This window comes from Pholis gunnellus, assembly GCF_910591455.1.
Source record: "Pholis gunnellus genome assembly, chromosome: 3".
In the NCBI taxonomy this organism is placed as follows: domain Eukaryota; kingdom Metazoa; phylum Chordata; class Actinopteri; order Perciformes; family Pholidae; genus Pholis; species Pholis gunnellus.
The window spans coordinates 26780821-26799678 of record NC_136529.1 but is presented as its reverse complement, the minus strand read 5'-3'; the positions used below and the strand labels follow the sequence as shown (position 1 = coordinate 26799678).

Genomic DNA, 18858 nt, shown 5'->3' with positions numbered 1-18858 from the left:
TTTAGAAAGTTGACAAGAAAAATATTTTGAGGATGAATAAGAGAAAAATTGCTGCTTTATGTGGTAAACAGGGTTCCGTCTATAAAAACATAACAAGGAACCCTGAATTAACTTCTCACACTTCACAACTCACCTGGTGACAAACACACCTGGTCCAACACCTGTCACATGACACCACAGGAAGTCTGATGAGACCTCTGAGGAGTTGTCTGTCATCATCGACCAGTTCCAAGTCCCAGTTCCGCCTCCTTCCACAAGTAAATATGAACTCACCACGAACGCTCCGCCTACTCCTGCCCGATGAGTTTCCCCCACAATGCACCGCAAACTTGGGAGGGATCATCCTATGAAGGATGTGCACCGAGTGCAGAGGAGGCGGGGCCTGAAGATTCTTTCTGACTCAATGAGGAAAGACGAGTCTAATAGAAACGATAGCTGCCTTGTCAACCAATCACCAAGCCCTGTCGATGTGGGGGACCAATCAGAAGTCTTCCAGTGACGTCACAGATGACGTCACAAGTGAATGCAAAAAGTTCTTTTACTTTTTTTTTTTTTATTATTTATTTTTTTATTGCTGGAGCTCAACTACATCTTCTAACTGGCTGTGAATGAAAAAGCTCCAGAAGCTCTGATGTCAGAGCTTCGACCAATCAGAAGAGCTGATGGGTGTGAGGGGAGATGGTGAAAGCCGACAGAAAGGATGAACCCTGGTCCAGAACGGCATTGTGGGTAAGTGGACAGATGCTACAGGTGCTGGTGAGGGACAATCTGAAGAGACGAGACGACGATCAAAAAACAGAGAAACTTTACACAGGCGAGGGGGCGTGGTCACCCTATAAGCCCCACCCCCATTACACGGCAGCCATCTTTTCTTGAGGACTGGTGCTGCTACTGCTGCTGCTACTACTAGTACTAGTACTACTGCTGCTGCTGCTGTTGTTTGTGGTGGTGGTGTTGTTTGTATTGCCACTGTTGGTGGCGGTGGTGGTGGTGTTGTTGTTTGTGTTGCTGCTGTTAGTGGTGGTGGCTGTTGTGTTGTTGTTGTTGTTATTATCGTCAGGACCACCAGGGGACATCACCCCACTCTGCGTCCGATCAGCGGCCTTGGGGGCGGAGTCTTTGTCTCCGGGGGTAATGGGGGCGGGTCCGGGAGAGGACAGGGAGGCGGGACGAGAGGGGGAGGGGCGGTACGCTGCCATCAGCTCGGCCAGACGCTCCGGAGTCGGCGCCCACTTCGCAAAACCGGCGTCATTCTGAAGGAAGAGTACCGCAGTACCGTGTACCGCCCGGTAGTACATCTCATCTCTGGAAGTACACACAGATACACAAGAGTTCAGATGTAGTAAAATCTACTCCCTGCAGGAACATACATGAGAGAAAACATACAGAGCAGTATGATGTGCTGGCTCCCAAAGTGATACTCGTGTTCAGACAACATAGTATCATTGGAGTCGAGTGCAGTATTAGTACCTCTTAAAGATATGTTGGCTCCGGGGCCCTGCTGTGTTTCATGTTTATATGTTTTTATTGTAGTGGATAATTTAGTTTTTGAATCCGCACAATAGATTTTGCTTTATTTTAGGGTTCCAGACGAACGTTTCCACAGATGGACTTTACGGATCTACAACTCAATCCTTTTGTGTACAAGCAGGAAAGCAAACTGTTTTTTTTAAACGCATCAACACCATAAAATAAAAGATTGAATATTTCGTTCGATAGAAACATGTTGTGAATCTGTTAAATCTGAACTAAATCCGCCATTTATCTCTCGATCAAAACCTGTGTACATACATGTGGTAGAGTGCAGTAACAGTACCTCTTGCAGATGTGTTGACTCCCAGAGCGATACTCGTGTTCGAAGGCCGTGATGTTCAGCTGGTGACGGAGGAATCGACTTCCTTCCATGCGGGTCAGAGCCGGGGTCACAGGGTCACGCCACTCCGGGACGAAGACAATAAAGGACAGCGGCTCAGAGGACTTGCCTAAAAGCTCCTGGTAGACAGAGACAGACCACAATATGTTTGACCGTCATCTTCAAGACCAGTGTAGACCAATACACACCGGTATGGCCCAGTTTAGACCCAAACAGCCCGGTTCAAGTCTCCACACAGCCCGGTGTAAGACCCCGCTGAGCCCAAATTAACCATTCAAACTGGGACGGACCAGTACGGTACAAACTAGTATATATATATATATATATATATAATATTGGACGGACCTCAAAGTGTGTCACCATGGTGTCCATCAGCTCTTCACAGAATGGAGGGTTGGCTTCAAACGAGCCGCTGACTGGACAGAAAGACAGGAACGGCCTGAAAAAAGAAAAACACACACAAACACACACGCACAGTTATTAATTCTGTAATACTACTTTAAAGTTTTGAAAAAGGAGGCTGTGCTTTCACGATGGAGTACTAAACCCAAAGTCCAATGAGCATACTCCAGAGATAGAGTAGAACCTCTCAGGTACAGACAGACAGAGTTTAGAGGCGTTAACACCCGTCTCACCCTCTGGATCCGAAGAAGCCGTCGATGTCGGGGAACGCAGAGCCGAACTGTTTGAAGTAGCAGTTGAGCGGGGAAGCGAAACACTCGAAGGAAACTCCAAACTGTCGAATCAACGCCTCGAACACTGGTACCGGCAGAGCACCCTGCAGACCTGTCCCCTCGTTAGCACCGCTGCCAAACATCACCTGGACAAACAAACACACACAACTCATTAACTCACCAATTACCAGAGTCGTTACCAAACACATACCCTGATTGGTTAACAGAGAGTCAGCTGACCTGGTATCTCTTGAGGAGGCACCAGACTCTGGACAGGAACTTCTCAAAGCGAGGATCATCTATACAGCTGTACCTGTACAACAACTCCTGGAGACACAGACAGACAGACAGACAGACAGTCAGTCAGAGAATATGACAGATGGACACACAACATCAACACAAACTTCAACAGTCTCTCACAGAACATCCACATTAAGCAAGCGTATATATTATTGTTTATTTTATGAATCGCTACCTGGTCCTTTCTCTGCTTAATCACATTGGTAATTAACGCTTTGACAATATTGTCCGTGTTACAGTCATGCCAAAGAAGCACATTGAATTGAATGGAGTCAGACAGACAGACGTACGCCGAGACAAATTTATATTTCACTGAAACAGCTGCTGAAAGCGCAATGGAACTAGCTTAACTTCTTGAATACGGAGCAAAAAATATCTCCCGTTTTATCTTTGATGACATTAAGTTAAAGTCATAAACACATCCTGAACACTTCCTCCATGTTTACCTGCTTGCGTCTCCACTACGTGATCCTTTTCTTAAAATTACTTTTAAGCTTCTGTCAATCAAACTCAAGACTTCCTGTAGAAGTTTCCCCATTAAAAGCAACTACAGAGTGTCTAGTAGTTTCCTGAGCTCATCAGCAACAACCTACTGAACGTCACGTTGCTGTGGGAACATCGGTACCAGTAGTAATATTTATCTTAAGTCGGCACTCACCAGTTTGCTGAAGTGTCCTCTGTTGACTTTGACCATCTCTCCTCTGAAGCGTAGACAGGCCACGTCGTTCTCAAAGTGCAGCTCAACTCGAGGGAGGGGCGGCGAGGGCAGCGCCAGACGCACCGGGTAACAGTAGACCAACCGGGACTGCTGGGGGGACGCACTGGCCTCTAAACAAACACAAACAACAACACATTATAAATGAGCTCCGTCTAGATGAGCGTTTTAGTGTCGTTTCAGAAATAATCTCGGTCCATACTACCACCTCTAAAAGACGCATATCACATGACCGTTCACGTACACTGGGTACACTAAAATAATAGCTTACCTCCTGCACATGGGTGGCAGTAGTAGCATTATAAAAATGCAGAATAAACAGCACAACAGCTGCCAGCGTAAACAACAAGGTCAGCAATACTTTGAGGGTGATGTTTGTTTACGTCTGGGAAAAGGGGCGGGACGAATCAGGGAATTACACGTCATGACTGATAAGACCCAATCAAGATGCGAACTGCGAACTTATGAGTTTCAAAACGTAGTGGTGTGGCTGTAGCCTCAGGTGTGTGTGTGTGTGTGTGTGTGTGTGTGTGTGTGTACCTGTGGGGGGGTCCTGCAGCAGACTCAGATGCGTCTGTCTCATCCGGCGGCTGTACTCTGCAGACAGCTGGTAGATCTTGGAGCAGATTCCCTCCACAGAGTCTTTGGCGACGGCAGTGAGGTGAGGACCACACTGTTGCCTCAGGTGCTCCAGACGGTCCTACACACACACACACACACACACACACACACACACACACACACACACACATACACACACACACACAGAAACTACATTACATCCTGGCACAGTGAACTTGTCTTTGTGGTCCGTTTGACTCTAAATGGGCCATCATTTATTAAATGAACATCATGCTGTATTGAAGAAGACTTGAAACTAGAGATTGAGACCATAAACTCATGTTTACAATGTTTACTGAGGTAATAAATCAAGAGAGAAGTAGAGTCATTTTCTCATAGACTTCTATACAACCAGAGGAGTCGCCCCCTGGTGGACATTAGAGAGAATGTAAGTTTTAAGACACTTCTGCATCGGCTTCACTCAGCAGACCGGAAGGTTTCCGCCTGTTTGGAACCAGGTAAGTTCATCACCACCTTGTGCTCGTCATGAAACCGCCTGAGACGAGACATCTTGAGAAGAATGAATACAGTATGAATCAGGGTCAGAGGTTACCATGTAGTCCTCTTTGCTGGCGGAGTGATCTCGGCGCAGCCAGCTCATGGTGTCTTCAGCGTTCCACTTCACCACCTTCCTGCTCTCTGGACTCGCATTCCTGCACAGATCAAAAGGTTAATATAGCAGCAAACAACTATTAGCTATGTAAAGATATAGTGGTGTTGACTGATTGATGTTTTGTTGTATGAATATCGCATACATTTGAGAAAATAAATTGCGATTGAAGGCTTTCGCGCTACAATATCAGCTAAGTCTCTCAGACATGGAGAAACAATGTTGCTAACAGTTTAGCTTAGCCTTCTGCTAACCTACTCTGAAGCCGAAACTATTAGACAAAGAGAAGTTCTACTGTTGTGCTCATTTTCTGTAATAAGTGTAGCACGGAAAGCACGGTGGAATTAGCACGCTAACTAGCAGACGTCTGGCTACTTAGCTAGCTTGCTAAAATGAGCCCAACCGCTGCCTCACTCCTCGCCTGCTATGAGGTTACTCTGCTGGGAGGAGGGCAGACGGGAGCTCTGGAGTCCAGCTAGCTAACTAGCCCGCTCAGGAGATGGACAAGCTAGCTAGCTAACTAGCCAGCTCTGGCGATGGACACGCTAGCTAGCTAACTAGCCAGCTCTGGAGATGGACAAGCTAGCTAGCTAACTAGCCAGTCATACTCTCTGGGGCTCCAACAAAACGTGCTACCTAGCGAAGTAACGTGTTCATAGAATTATTCTGGATCCACCAACACGACGCCCACAAAAATACGTCATGTCTACTAACAGAAAAGGGATCTATAGAGCTCCTTTTAAAAAAGGTCAAAGGTTAGAGCTCCCCAGTGAGGTCATCATCAGGATCAAGCTCTGATTGGTCCGCTGTTAACCTACCTGGAGTCAATCATCTTCTTGGCAGCTTCAGCGTATTTAAACAGCAGCTTTCGGGCCTCCTCTTTGTACTTGATACGTGCCAACCTTTAGACACAGACACACAAATAACAACACATCATTAATATAAAAATGGATAAGATGAAACATTTACATAACAGACGGTTTGAAGTGACTGACTGACAGACAAACAGGTACCTGATGGGAATGTCGTTCATGATCTCTCTGAACATGGACGGGGAGATGACGGGGTCGCAGTCACTCGGCAGTAAGGGGTCGTGGCCTTTGTCGATCAATTTCCTCTCCAGCAGCCAACGGTTGAACGACTCCCGGGGCGGATCAATACCTGAACCACAGACAGACCGGCAGACTTACAACTTGTTCAAAGGCAGTTCATGGACTTTCAGAAGGTAACAACAAAACAGCTTTCTCAAAGTTAATTTTTTTTCCTCTGTTTTTGTCATGTGATGTTAATTTCTTCATATTTATTTGGGACGGTGGTCCTCTGAATATTTTATATCTATCGAGAGAGAGACAATTCAATTGATTTTGTATAACCCAAAAATCACAAATTTGCCTCCGAGGGCTTTACAATGTGTACACATGTGACATCCTCTGTAGCCTCCAATGTCCACTGGCACCACCAAACCTCCATTCTTCCACCATCTATTTTTTGTTTGTGCAGCAGTTTATAGCAGAAGTGTACCGCCTCCCGTTGGAAAAAAACAACATGCGTGACTATTGTTGGTTGAGTTCTGGATTGGTCTCCAGAGACCCAACGTACCTTCTCTCTGGTGACACAGCTCGTGGTAGTGTTGCCGAAGTTTGGTGACCAGCTGAGCTCTCAGCAGCTCCATCTCAGGGTGGGGGGGCAGCAAGTGATTGGCGGGGGGGTGCTCTCTGATCACCGCGTTGGTCTGGGCGTCCAGATCCCAGTAGACACTAAAAACAACAATAAACAACATAAAGATTAAATCTAATAACTATCACAATATCTAATAATTTTTTGAGGATTGTTTTGTCAGCCAGCCCTAAAATATGCTATCAACAGAGAAGCTAAGGATGCTAACAGGCGTGGCCTCAGCACTCACACAGCTGGCCTGTATACCGCGGGGGCGGGGCTTGGCGTTGTGGGTGTGGCTGGTTGGGCCGGTTTGTCCTCGGGGGCGGAGTTCCAGGGTTTGACCCCAGGGGTGCTGGGAGAGATGGGGGTGGTGGGCTCCATCTGGAAGCAACATAATATGATGTTAAATAAATTAAGTAAATTAGAGGACTCAGTTTCCCACAATGCACACCGGTCACTCGTTTAACTGTCATGAACCGATCCAAGAGTGTTTTTCCTTCTTCTTACCTTGACTCTTTTGATGCTGTTAGGCCCCGGCCCCTGCTCCTCAGAGCTCCTCCTCTTCCTCTGACCATTACCTAGATTACTGTCTCCGCCCTCTGCGGGAGCCGCATTCAGACCTAAAGGATCAGACTGCAGACAGACAGACTCAGTTCCAAACTACAAACTATCTGTATACACTATGTACCATATAGTGAGAGCAATAACAAAATATATGTGTTCACATACTAAGACGATTAAGTAGATTCTGTTAATTGTTTACAACTAACTTCCTGTTGTTGTTGTAGTTGAAAGGACTGTATGCACCTGTCCTTTCACCTCACACATTAAAAGGAAACAGTGGCATTACTCACGATGACATCATGCTGACCCAGCACTGGGACCTCCCACAGGCTCTGATTGGTGAATCTGTTGAAATAATACGGTCGGTTCTCCCTCCGAGACCAGCACTTGGACCATCCAGCCTGGACCAGTTCATCTGTCAGACAGACACGTCACAGAGACAGACAGGTCAGAGAGACAGACAGGTGTACATGGGAGCTCAGACAGGTAGAGAGACAGACAGGTGTACCTGGGAGCTCGGGTGGTTTGGAGGTGGTGGACGGAGAAAGGGGCGGTTCCTGAGAGGAGGCGGAGCCAGAGGGAGACGGCATGATGGCCGCCTCCCCTTTCACCGATCCCTGGCTGTCATTGGACATCGCAGCTGCTCGTCAGAATGACATCGACCTGCCTGGACAGGAAGACACTTTAATATCTTTCAAAGTAAAACAATGGTGATATCTTGGATATATAATTTACGATACAAGAACTAAAGAATGAGAAGATATATGGTTTATTTTGTACATAAAGCCATCACATGATCGAACATATCTGATACGGATCCCCATCAATAAACATAAATATCGTTGGGTTCTGCTCCAGACAATCTTGTGCAATGGTTTCAGATGTTCTTCATTTGATTGAAGTCAATAATGAAGTGTCTTAAAACTGCATTCTCTCTACCGTCCATCAGGGGGCGACTCCTCTGGTTGTATAGAAGTCTATGAGAAAATGACTCTACTTCTCTCTTGATTTATTACCTCAGTAAACATTGTACACATGAGTTTATGGTCTCAATCTCTAGTTTCAAGTCTTCTTCAATACAGAATGATGTTCATTTAGTAAATGATGGTCCATTTAGAGTCAAACAGACCATAAAGCAGGGTATGCTCTAGGGCGGGGCTACACGGTGATTGACAGGTCTCTACCAGAGACGTATACGCCGTCTCTAAGTCACTCCTCGCATTCCAAAAACAACAACATGGCGACGGCCGTAATCCAAGATGGGGACGGTGTAATTGCCGAACTCGAGGCTTCATAACATCAACCCACAAACCAATGAGTGACGTGACGACGACTACGCCCACCACGATGACTACGCCCACCACGACGACTACGCCCACCACGACGACGTCCACTTCTTATATACACTCTGTGTATATACGCTAAACATGCTGCTTTTGTCTTTTAAATGATTGTTGCAACTGATATATTTCGACCAAACAAGAGTTGCTGACAGTGAAAGGACTAAAAAAGGAGCAACGGATCATAAAACTCACGGTTCGGATCAGTCACAGATCAGAACAAAATAAATAAAAGTGAGCAAATATAACTTCTAGAGATTCATGATCACATGTTTTTGCCGCCGATACTAATTACCGATCATTGATCCATATGAACAGATACTGATCCCTTTGTTGTTTGATTATAGCAGCTGGTCTACAAGGAGCCAGACTACTTTCTAAAATCATTTCAACGCTCTGAAGTCAGTAAACCATCAAAAATACTAAATATTATCCTTTTACTGTGTTATAGTAATTTATAGGGAGCTTTTTTCATCATTTTTCACATCATGATAACGTTATAATTTACCTTCAGCCAGTACTCATTTTCACTAAGCAGAGCCTGAACGCATCATAATGTAACTGAAGTGAACCGTTGATCTTTAGCTGTTAACTAAGATTTAAAAAAGGTGCAGACAGGAACAGTCTGGTTGTCCGGACTTGCAGCAGACATTAATTGTTAATAATCAATATCTTACAAGCTCACAGCACATATTATTTTCCATTTAATTAAACATGCTATAGTGCTGATTACATGTAAACTCACATACTTAGTTATTTAGCATGTTATTATTAATCAGGGTTATTCAGGGCTTAATGATTTTGTCACATTGGAGAAACTGGGACATTTTGGGCTTTTGTATCTTGAAAAAGGGGAAAATTCGTCTTTTTTCCCTCTTTAAAACCATTATTACAATAACTTTATTGTTGTAAAACTAGTTTTAATGAGAAACGTTACACTAATGGTGTGAAATGTTATTATAAAACTCTTCTTGGTATAATAAACTTAAATCAGCTGAAACAGGGCTTCCAGTATTGATTGATCTGAGGATTATCTGGTTTAATAGTAAACAGATTATCTTTTATTTTGAAAAACCGACGGGACATTTTTCCCGTTTGAGACATTTTATCTGTCGAATGGTTAGTAGATTAACGAGATAAAACAGATGAATAGAAACAGATGAATACAGATAAATCAATTAATAAGGAAAATAATCAAATGAATCGAAAATAGTGACAGATTTGACGTGAGCACGCTGATTACGGACCGTCAGAATGTGGCGGCAAACGGACCGTTCAGTTTAAAATCAGATTTTTTTTAAATTATCAATATTTTAATCAAACACATTGTCTGTGTACATGCAGTAAAATGAAAGCGGCTGCGTGATTTAATTAAATAATTCTTGATGTTTTCCTTCTCATACGCAGGAACGAGCGCTGTGGTGGTAACACGCATGCGCAGCCTAGGCAGGCTTTTCCAAACAAACACGGAGGAGGAGAAGAAGAGGAGGGGGGTGAAAAAGGAAAGGGGGGGTGAAGGAGGAGGACAACACAAAAGCTGCGGCTGAAGACACGGACACACCGGCTCTCAGTGTCGGTCCACAGCGGGTCCGAACCGGGCTAAAGTTACTTAAATACACAGAGAGGCGAACGGGGACGTCTTTTTAAGTCCCGTCCCACCATTAACGGCCATTTTGCACTACCCGACCGGTCTCCGCTCAAAAGCGACAGCTGCTGTTTAAGGCGCCACTACAGACAAGATGGCGGACACGCCCCTGCCACAGCGCTGCGCGTCCTGCACATCATTTCTGGTCTTTACTACAAACTCAGCCGCCCTGCGTGCGGGTAATACGGCTCATCTGAAGGCCGAAACCTTCCGCCGCGTGTCGGTCCCGTCGGAGCGGCTCCGCACGGCCGCCTGCCCTTACCTTGACTGGTTAAATTGCGGAGAGTCGTGGGTTCTGTCCGTTTGTTTCGGGTCCTCCGCTCCGCTCCCTCCCCGCCTGCTCAGACATCTTTACAGGGACTCGGAGTGAGCTACTGCGCAGGCGCAGCTGGTGTCCCACTTCCTGTTATGATACGTCCTGCTCCCGCCGCCATTTTTAGCAGGTCACTCCTCCCCGTAGCTTTTACTTTTGTTTAAATAAATAAGGTAAAACATTATTTATTTGATGGAATAGTGTTAACGGTCTCATACTATTAAAAACCTTAATGTTTTCTTGCCTTTTTATTTTTTATTGATGACAAAACTGGTCTAAAAGCTCTATATATAATGTGAAAGTATCAAAACACTTAATTCATTGAGAAATACACACATTTCAATTCACGATGGCTTTACACGTTTTACACATGAATGTTTCAGAAAAAAACAATGTTTCCAAAGCATCAAAATAAAAAAAGTACTTATTAATATGAATATTAACACAACATAAACATGACATTACAATTGTTATGTAATAATGATATATTTACAGTATTACAATTACATTTCAACAAACTGTCCCTCACGTTGTGGCATGTTGATACATATTGGGCAGCAAGATAAAACTGAGTTGGATTTTTCAAAATAAGTTTTCCTTATTCTGCCAATTAATCATATCTTTTTAGAACCAGATAACATTATGATATTCCAATGTTCTCAATAGATTTCTTTGCATTGTGTTATAATTTAGTTTTACTCTGATTGGTGTTTGGAGAGAAGTGTTGTTGCTGAAACCCAAAATACAAGAATGAACCTGGAAATGATGCTTTAAGAAAGTTTTCATAATGTCAAATGAAATAAAACAATATATTTATACATAATAGATCCTATATATATATTTAAATAATCATATAAATCTTTTCTAATCTCAACCTTTAAAGGAGCCGTGTGTAGGATAAGTGATGAGTTTGCAGATTGCATCCAACTCAACTTTCAACCTTTTCAAACATGAACAAAGGTGTACTTCAGGTACAATAAAAAAAGCCACTGTTTGGTTTGTGCTTTCTGGGCTACTGTAGAAACATGGCGGAACATGTCCTTATAATTGAACATTTGATCAGATCGTCACCTGCAGACAAATAAATAGTTTTATTGGTTAAATTGTGAGTAAAAACACTGGATTATTTCAAATGTTTTTGAGTCTCTAATAAAGAGCAAATCAATATTCTATAGAGAATATATTTTATTTGTAACAAACACAAAGCATAATTAAGCAAACACTTCCATGTAGCAAACAGGAAATGTCATATTTGTAATATATCATGTGTTTATGTGTTTTTACTCTCTCGCCTCCTCTGTCTTTATTTATTTATTCCTATTTGTTTTCCAATCATTTATATCAACGTGTGCTTTTGTTTCTGGTCCAGTCCCCAGACGGTGGCGTTGCTGTGTTTGTATAACATTTTATAATATTACAATTAAGTAAATTGTATATAATGTGTGTGTGTGTGTTTAAAACAAGTCAAGGATTCAAACTGCAGACATATTTGTTTATTTACTGTAATTCTTACTCGAACAATCCGAGGAGAATAAATTCAAGTATAATTAATTTTTACAGGTTTTCAGACGTTTTCTTTTTTTTTATTCCAATAAAATATAAAGTACGAAAGTATTCAGGTGTTTACAATCAACATAATATTACACATAAATTAGATGTCTGACATTAATCAGCTCAGATGTTGAGAGCACCAACAAAGATTAGTGAGATTATTAGTTTATTAAACGTTGAAAGGTCACAGGTGAATGTTAGTAAACTCAGGTGGTCACAGGTGTGTTTGAGACCATCAGCTGGGAGGACTGTTGATGGGCACCACCTGTAAGGTGAAGCTCATGTGACCAGTGGGGACGGCCAAGCTAGCACTACTGTTAGCGAGCTAATCTGCTAGCATGTACCATCCGAGTATGACCGAGTTCTTCAGTGAGTTTATGTTTTTAACTGATTTTGAGACTAATGTTACTTTATGATCCATAGACATAAATAAACGTTTACTACATTGTTATCGGTAGATACAAGGATATTACTATTTGTTAGAGCTTCTCCATATTTTATATTATTACAGCTGCGTTTTACGACAACATAATTCATTATCTGTTTATACAGCAGACAACACTTAGCTCTGCTTACAGTCTGTTATAAACCATTTATTACGTATCAGCTGTGTGTCACAGACGGGAAGACATGAGACTGATACAGCCGTTAATACACTGTGGACATATATAATGAGAATAACTCTGAATTTAGTTATTAGAATTAGAACATTTTAAAACTGTTAGACATCTCTTTTCCAATGTTAGTCTATGGGGAAAAAGTATTTTGCATCACGTATGGGACCTGGAAGATTGAAATTCATGGTTTGGGCAATATTTAAAATTTGCTTTACGTTAGCAAACGGAACACACAAAAATGTCCGCCGCTCTGACCATTCTGCTTCAAAAATTCACTCAATTCACTTCAAAATGTACTGTTAGCCACTAGCCAAGCTAACCCCGAGCTAATCAGCGTGCTAGCGGTCAGTTAGTTTAGTTTTATTTGCCCGTTTCGGTAATGTTTTGTTGAACAATATGATGAACAGTGAGAACACAACAGTCGAGAGAAAAGAGAAAGAAGCTCTGGGAGTTAATGTCACTGACTACCTCTAGCTCGCAAGTTAGCAGTTAGCTCGCCACCTAAGTACAGCAGTTCTAGGTCTGCGAGGGGTCGCTATACATCACGAATGTCTAAGTATCTACATTACAGAGTTTCACTAATGTTCTAAAGACAGTTGTGTTATGTTGTACTTCACTGATAACCTGCTAACAGTACAGACAAACTAGCTAACAACGCTACAGAACATTAGCTGTGCCCTTAAGATGTCTCCGGAGGTCACGTGACCCTCATCCTACAGGTTTTAGGGGCCCATCAATATACTGTATATAAAAAGTGGACGTAGTCATTGTGATATCACCCATTGGTTTGTGGATTGCGGTTTTGAAGTCTCGAGTTTGGCGATTTCGCAGTCACTATCTTGGAATACGGCCATCGCCATGTTGGTTTTTTTTGCAAACGATGAACGGAAGTGACCATATTTGTAATGAGGAGTGACGTAGAGACGCTGTATATGTCTCTGGTAGCAGCAGTGACCTGTCAATCACAGTAAGCCCGCCCTAAATCATACTCTGCTTTATGGTTTAATTTATCTCTAAATGGACCATAATTTACTAAATGAACATCATGCTGTATTGAAGAAGACTTGAAAGTCGATTGAGACCATAAACACATGTTTACAATATTTTCTGAGGTAATAAATCAAGTGAGAAGTAGAGTCATTTTCTCATAGACTTCTATACAACCAGAGGAGTCGCCCCCTGATGGACAGTAGAGAGAATGCAAGTTTTAAGACACTTCCGCATTCACGCGGCAGAATGGGAGGTTGCCACCTGGTAGGGGCCCATTCAGTGGTCAGGTGTCAGAGGTAACAGAGCTCTCCTGCTGCAGCAGCAGGTCAACTGCGGCCTCCACGTCCTCCACCACATGATTTGGCTCCACCAGCTCCAGCGCCAGGTCTCTGTGACCGTGGAACACAGTTTCTGTCACCGCGTTGCTGCGGTCGCAAGGCAGCAGGGAATGAGGGTTATAGACACCTGTGCACACCTGTGGACAGGTAGAGCAGCTCTGTGTTAGTGACAGATGTTATGACAACATGTTATTATCAGAGGGTCAGTGTGAACTCCGCAAACTATTTGATTTACTGATGATGATTTCACTGTGATGTCACTGTGTACCCAGATCTCAAATATTAACTTGGTGATTTTTAAGTTATTGTTACTCGTAACTAAATAAATTAGAGGAGTTGAAAACATTCCTTGACCTACCAGTATGGAGCGACACTGAGCAGCAGCAGACACCAGCTCCTCCTCAGGCACTGCAATCGTCACTTGACTTCCCGTTCCCTGGGCAACAAGCTTGGTTGTGGTCGTCATAGCAGCATGCTGCTCACCCAGGTAGCGGTTGTACAGATTAGCACCGTAGATATCGGTCATCAGGTTGTCGCTAGGCAAGAACAAGAAGATTTGGTTTTGGATGGTTGGGTTACTGGATGACATAGATGGTGCGATGGACGGTTTAATTACCAACAGCGTAGATGGTGTTATGGATGGTTTAGTTAACAACAGCATAGATGGTGTTATGAACGGTTTAATTGCCAACAGCGTAGATGGTGTTATGGACAGTTTAATTAACAACAGCGTAGATGGTGCTATGGATGGTTTAGTTAACAACAACGTAGATGGTGTTATGGACGGTTTAATTGCCAACAGCGTAGATGGTGCTATGAATGGTTTAGTTAACAACAACGTAAATGGTGTTATGGATGGTTTAGTTACCAACAGCGTAGATGGTGCGATGGATGGTTTAATTAACAACAGCATAGATGGTGTTATGTACGGTTTAATTACCAATAGCACAGATGGTGTTATGGACAGTCTATGTACCCAACGGCGTAGATGGTGTTATGGACGGTTTACTTACCCCAATGGTGTAAATGGTGTTATGGACAGTTTAGGTACCCAATGGCATAAATGGTGTTATGGACGGTTTAGGTACCCAATGGCATAGATGGTGTTATGGATGGTGTGGTTACCCGATGACATAGATGGTGTTGTGGACGGTGTACTTAGCTGATGGCATAGATGGTATTATGGATGGTCTAGGTACCCAATGGCATAGACGGTGTTATGGAGTTATGGACTGTTTAGTAACCCAACAATGTAGATGGAGCATGGATACCCAACAGCTTAGTTGGTGTATAGATGATGGTGTTATGGATGGTTTGTTACCCGATGGCGTAGATGGTGGTGAGCTTTTGGTTGTGATTCTGCAGTCTCAGCAAGTGCTCGGCATACTGGTATGTCAGCAGACTGGGTTTTCCCAGCAGGCCCTGGTACTGAAGCTCTCGACCCGTCATCTTCCTGTAGACAGACTCCAGACAAAGCAGGAACATCCCGTGACCGAACCTACAGCAACAAAGCAGGGTCAAAACTGATCGACATTACAACCTTAAGGACTTCAGCCCTAGCCTGGAGATATGGACGCTAACAGGTTAAACTAACTTCCTGTAGTGTGTTATTTACCGTGGTGACGGGGCCTCAGCCATCCACATCAGGTCAATGTTGCAGGCAAGAACCGGCAGCTGGGTCGGCACCTGAGGATCGTACACGCAACCTGGACTCCCATTGGTCAGGAGCACGTCAATCAGCAGCTGCAGGTTGGTCTCCCATCGGATTGGCTCTCCGAACAGAATGATCGCTATGGCACCACAGGAAGTCAGTAAAGAATAGTAAACAAAATAAGTAAACAAAATAAATTGTGTCTAAAAAGTGTCTTTATTCTTCTTTTTACTGAGTTCAAATTTAGTTGATTTTTATTTAATTATCATGAGTGAGGAGCTGGAACATAAGAATATGAATTAGCTAAATAAATATAAAGGAAATACCAACGTAATAATGTTAAAATAAAACCATAAACACTGTGTTGTGTATTTGCTGTGTAGTTACCTTCTATTTTCGGAAGAGTCTGCAGAGGAGACGACTGAAACAGAGAAAACACTGTTTGGATTACTGAGCTGCTGTCAGAGACCAAAAGTCACCTATCACCTGTCACAGGTACGGTACTCACAGGTAGTTTGGGTCTCCTGTTGTGGTCCACCATGTCCAGCAGGGGGTGATGTTCTCTGAGCTGCTCGATGCTCACGACATTCTGAAAACCCAAACTGACGATACGGTTAAGACTTCAAACACGAGAATCAATCAGACTTTATATACTCGCTGTGGTTCAGAGTGTAAAACTTTAATCACAAAGACAAATCACTTGCTCAGTTGCAGTACGTTTGGTATGTATTAATATCTTGGTTAAATGTGTAATAAAGTCTCCTTATTCTTATTTCACATGTTTCTTTAATGGACCTCTGAATGTGACTGAACACAGAAAGTCTCCAGGATGATTTCAATTATTGACACTCTAAAAACTACAATACCCATGAGCCTCAGCTGCTGTTGCCACGGAGAAGAAGCCCAAACAGAGGTCAGATGTGAAGGATACGTGTTGGCGATGTCCATCACTGGTCCCTGTCCGGACACCAAGACACATTTATCGTGAAAACTCTTCAGCATTTGCAAAGGACTGTGGGAAAGAACCACCTGCTCCGGGGTGATCTACGGAGAGAGAGAGAGAGAGAGAGAAAGAAAGAGAAAGAGAGAGAGGAAGAACGAGAGCACACAAAATATTAAATCTTGTGGGCGTCACCTACGTCCCGTTGTCATCACCAACCTCCCATCATCGTCTCCCACGTCCCGTCGTCGTCTCCTACATCCTAACATCATCTCCTATGTCCTATCGTCGTCACCTTCGTCCTATCGGCGTCACTTATGTCCCCATTTTGTTTTGTTGTTTACTCTTCATGTGGTTCTGACAACAGTAGGCGAGAACTTCAGTCCGAACCATCCAAAAAAAATGTGTACACTTATTTATTTTTCTCTCTCCACCTGACTGTCTGTCTCTCTGTCTGTCTGTCCTACCTGGACTTCAAGCAGGTGAGACAACTGTTGGGCCTTGTGATGTCTCTGGCAGCTTCCTGCATTGGTGACGAAGACCACAGGAAACAGGAAGTTGTTGTTTCGGTCCAGAAGCTTCCGGAAGGCTCGTCTAGCAGCCGGAATCAACGAGCCGCCGCGAAGCAGGACTCCGTCCACGTCAAAGAGGATGCCCGCCTGATGGAGAGACAGACGAGTCAGAGAGACAGACAGGTGAGAGAGAGAATATGCCGACTGTCATCAAGGTATTCAGGTAAAGAAAGCAGCACTTAATAATCATAATAATAATATAAAATATATATATATATATATATATATATATATATATATATAAATAACAAATCTTATAATGTCATTACTACAAACATTACATCATTACAACCTGTGCCTTGCAACCTATTATTAAAACATATAAATAAAATGAAACACGACTGCAGAATGCTCCAACTGCAGTGGGTATTAATCCAACAAGACAAATATACTGTCTTAATATATTAATATTATATACTTTTATAATATAACATGTAAAATATTATATATATAAAATATGTAATATTAGACCAGAGTTAAATATTAAATAATATCACATTAAGCCTTTCTCTATCTAGATTGAAAAGAATAACATCAGAGGGAGGACAGATTTAAGTGAACTAACCCTTTAAACTAAGATATTTTCAGGAAAAAACATCCAGATTATTATCTTTTAAAAACAATATGTGTGAAGTAAATCATCATTTTTAATTCATGATTATTAAAGCGGCTCTAATTTGGTTGTAATTGTGTAATAACTTTAAAACCCCATATCCTTGAAACTTAATTTATATTTACTCAAGAATTAAATCAACGTCAACATTTCAACCAAAGAAAACACTTATCACAGTCTCAAGAGAATCCATAAAAACTAGTAAAACTTTCTATTTTTCATACTATATACAAACATTATTAAAAAAAATTATTAACTTCTATCGTAAATTAGACTTTTAGACAAATATTTTCAGACATCAATTATTATTTGGAAATCTTGTCTCCATCACGTTTACAACTTAATATTTTGATAGTTTTTTTCATAGTTTAATGTATTTGTAATAACTTCTGTAGATGTTTTAATTAACTTTCTGTCTAACCTGTTGCTAATTATAATAAAATCAAGTTTGTAAGTTCTTTAAAACTTTGTTCTGAACATCAAACTAGTGTAAAGGTGATGATGAGCAGCTGAACTGTCAGTCAGGAGGACACTTGACCAAGTTTGAACTCTAAAACTAAATGGGGACGATGAGCAGGTCCCCATATGGTAGGAGTCCCCTTAAAGTCAGCGGTCCCCACAACACACACACACACACACACACACACACACACTGACCTGTCTGCTGGTCGATATGGATCTGACCGTCTGCTGCATGAAACCTCGACACCACATGATGCCTGTCTGTCTGTCGAATACAAGCCTTCTGCTGCTAACTTGTACTGACTGAGCTGTGACATCATCAGGGGGAGGGGCCTCACACACACACACACACACACACACACACACACACACTCTGATTGAATGTTCCTCACATGACATCATATGCAGCCTTCAGCCGTTAATAAGCCGATCACATGCTGCAGAATGCTGCCACCAATCAACCAATCAGCATGTCAGACTGAAACCACATGAGGAGACAGACAGAGACACTCGGAGGACGCTGACAACGGGAGAGACCGGGAGAGACAGAAAGACAGAGACAGAAGGAGAGCGACACAAAGATAGACAGACAGAGACAGAAAGAGAGAGACAGAGACTGATAGATTGACAGAGAGACAGACAGTTTTGAGGCCACCGTCACCAATAAAACAATAAAATGTGTTTGTTATTACCAATGAACATATTGTGATGTCATGCGTCTCCAGGTGTTCTGCTGCATGTGTTTTAAAACTTTATTAGTATACAGCCTTCGGTGTCCGTTAAACATTCACCAACAAACCGAACATCAGA

At 42.6% G+C, this 18858-nt stretch overlaps 2 protein-coding genes across 3 annotated transcripts; both read right to left on the bottom strand.

Annotated features, from left to right (window-relative positions):
- Positions 1 to 533: 533 nt before the first annotated feature.
- Positions 534 to 10335, bottom strand: pcif1 (phosphorylated CTD interacting factor 1). 2 transcript variants are annotated; one of them, XM_079156483.1, is made up of 16 exons: positions 10264 to 10335; positions 7525 to 7683; positions 7307 to 7431; positions 6960 to 7085; positions 6700 to 6833; positions 6393 to 6550; positions 5807 to 5954; positions 5612 to 5695; positions 4737 to 4836; positions 4103 to 4262; positions 3506 to 3675; positions 2788 to 2874; positions 2509 to 2693; positions 2219 to 2312; positions 1817 to 1992; positions 534 to 1305 (listed from the first exon to the last, which is right to left on the bottom strand). In XM_079156483.1, the coding sequence occupies exons 2-16, from the start codon at positions 7649 to 7651 to the stop codon at positions 852 to 854; spliced, it is 2328 nt and encodes a 775-aa protein (XP_079012609.1). In that variant the 5' UTR covers positions 7652 to 7683; positions 10264 to 10335; the 3' UTR covers positions 534 to 851. The 2 variants fall into 2 exon arrangements, with proteins under 2 accessions (XP_079012609.1, XP_079012610.1); XM_079156484.1 differs by having other exon boundaries at positions 7525 to 7679; positions 10264 to 10313.
- Positions 10336 to 13755: 3420 nt separating this feature from the next.
- On the bottom strand, positions 13756 to 18300 carry LOC306715889 (haloacid dehalogenase-like hydrolase domain-containing 5; the record flags this gene model as incomplete). Its single annotated transcript, XM_079186368.1, has 9 exons — positions 13756 to 13947; positions 14169 to 14346; positions 15132 to 15308; positions 15426 to 15600; positions 15849 to 15882; positions 15970 to 16063; positions 16393 to 16505; positions 16869 to 17060; positions 18244 to 18300. The coding sequence occupies 9 exons, from the start codon at positions 18298 to 18300 to the stop codon at positions 13756 to 13758; spliced, it is 1212 nt and encodes a 403-aa protein (XP_079042494.1).
- Positions 18301 to 18858: the final 558 nt, after the last annotated feature.

Excerpts from the sequence above, each read along its gene's own strand:
- pcif1 (XM_079156483.1), bottom strand. The coding sequence starts at position 7,651 with ATGTCCAATGACAGCCAGGGATCGGTGAAAGGGGAGGCGGCCATCATG. Across the intron at positions 6,551-6,699 it reads GCGGTATACAGGCCAGCTGT|TGTCTACTGGGATCTGGACG; the intron begins GTGAGTGCTGAG and ends TGTTGTTTTTAG. Across the intron at positions 1,306-1,816 it reads AGTCAACACATCTGCAAGAG|AGATGAGATGTACTACCGGG; the intron begins GTACTGTTACTG and ends GTGTACTTCCAG.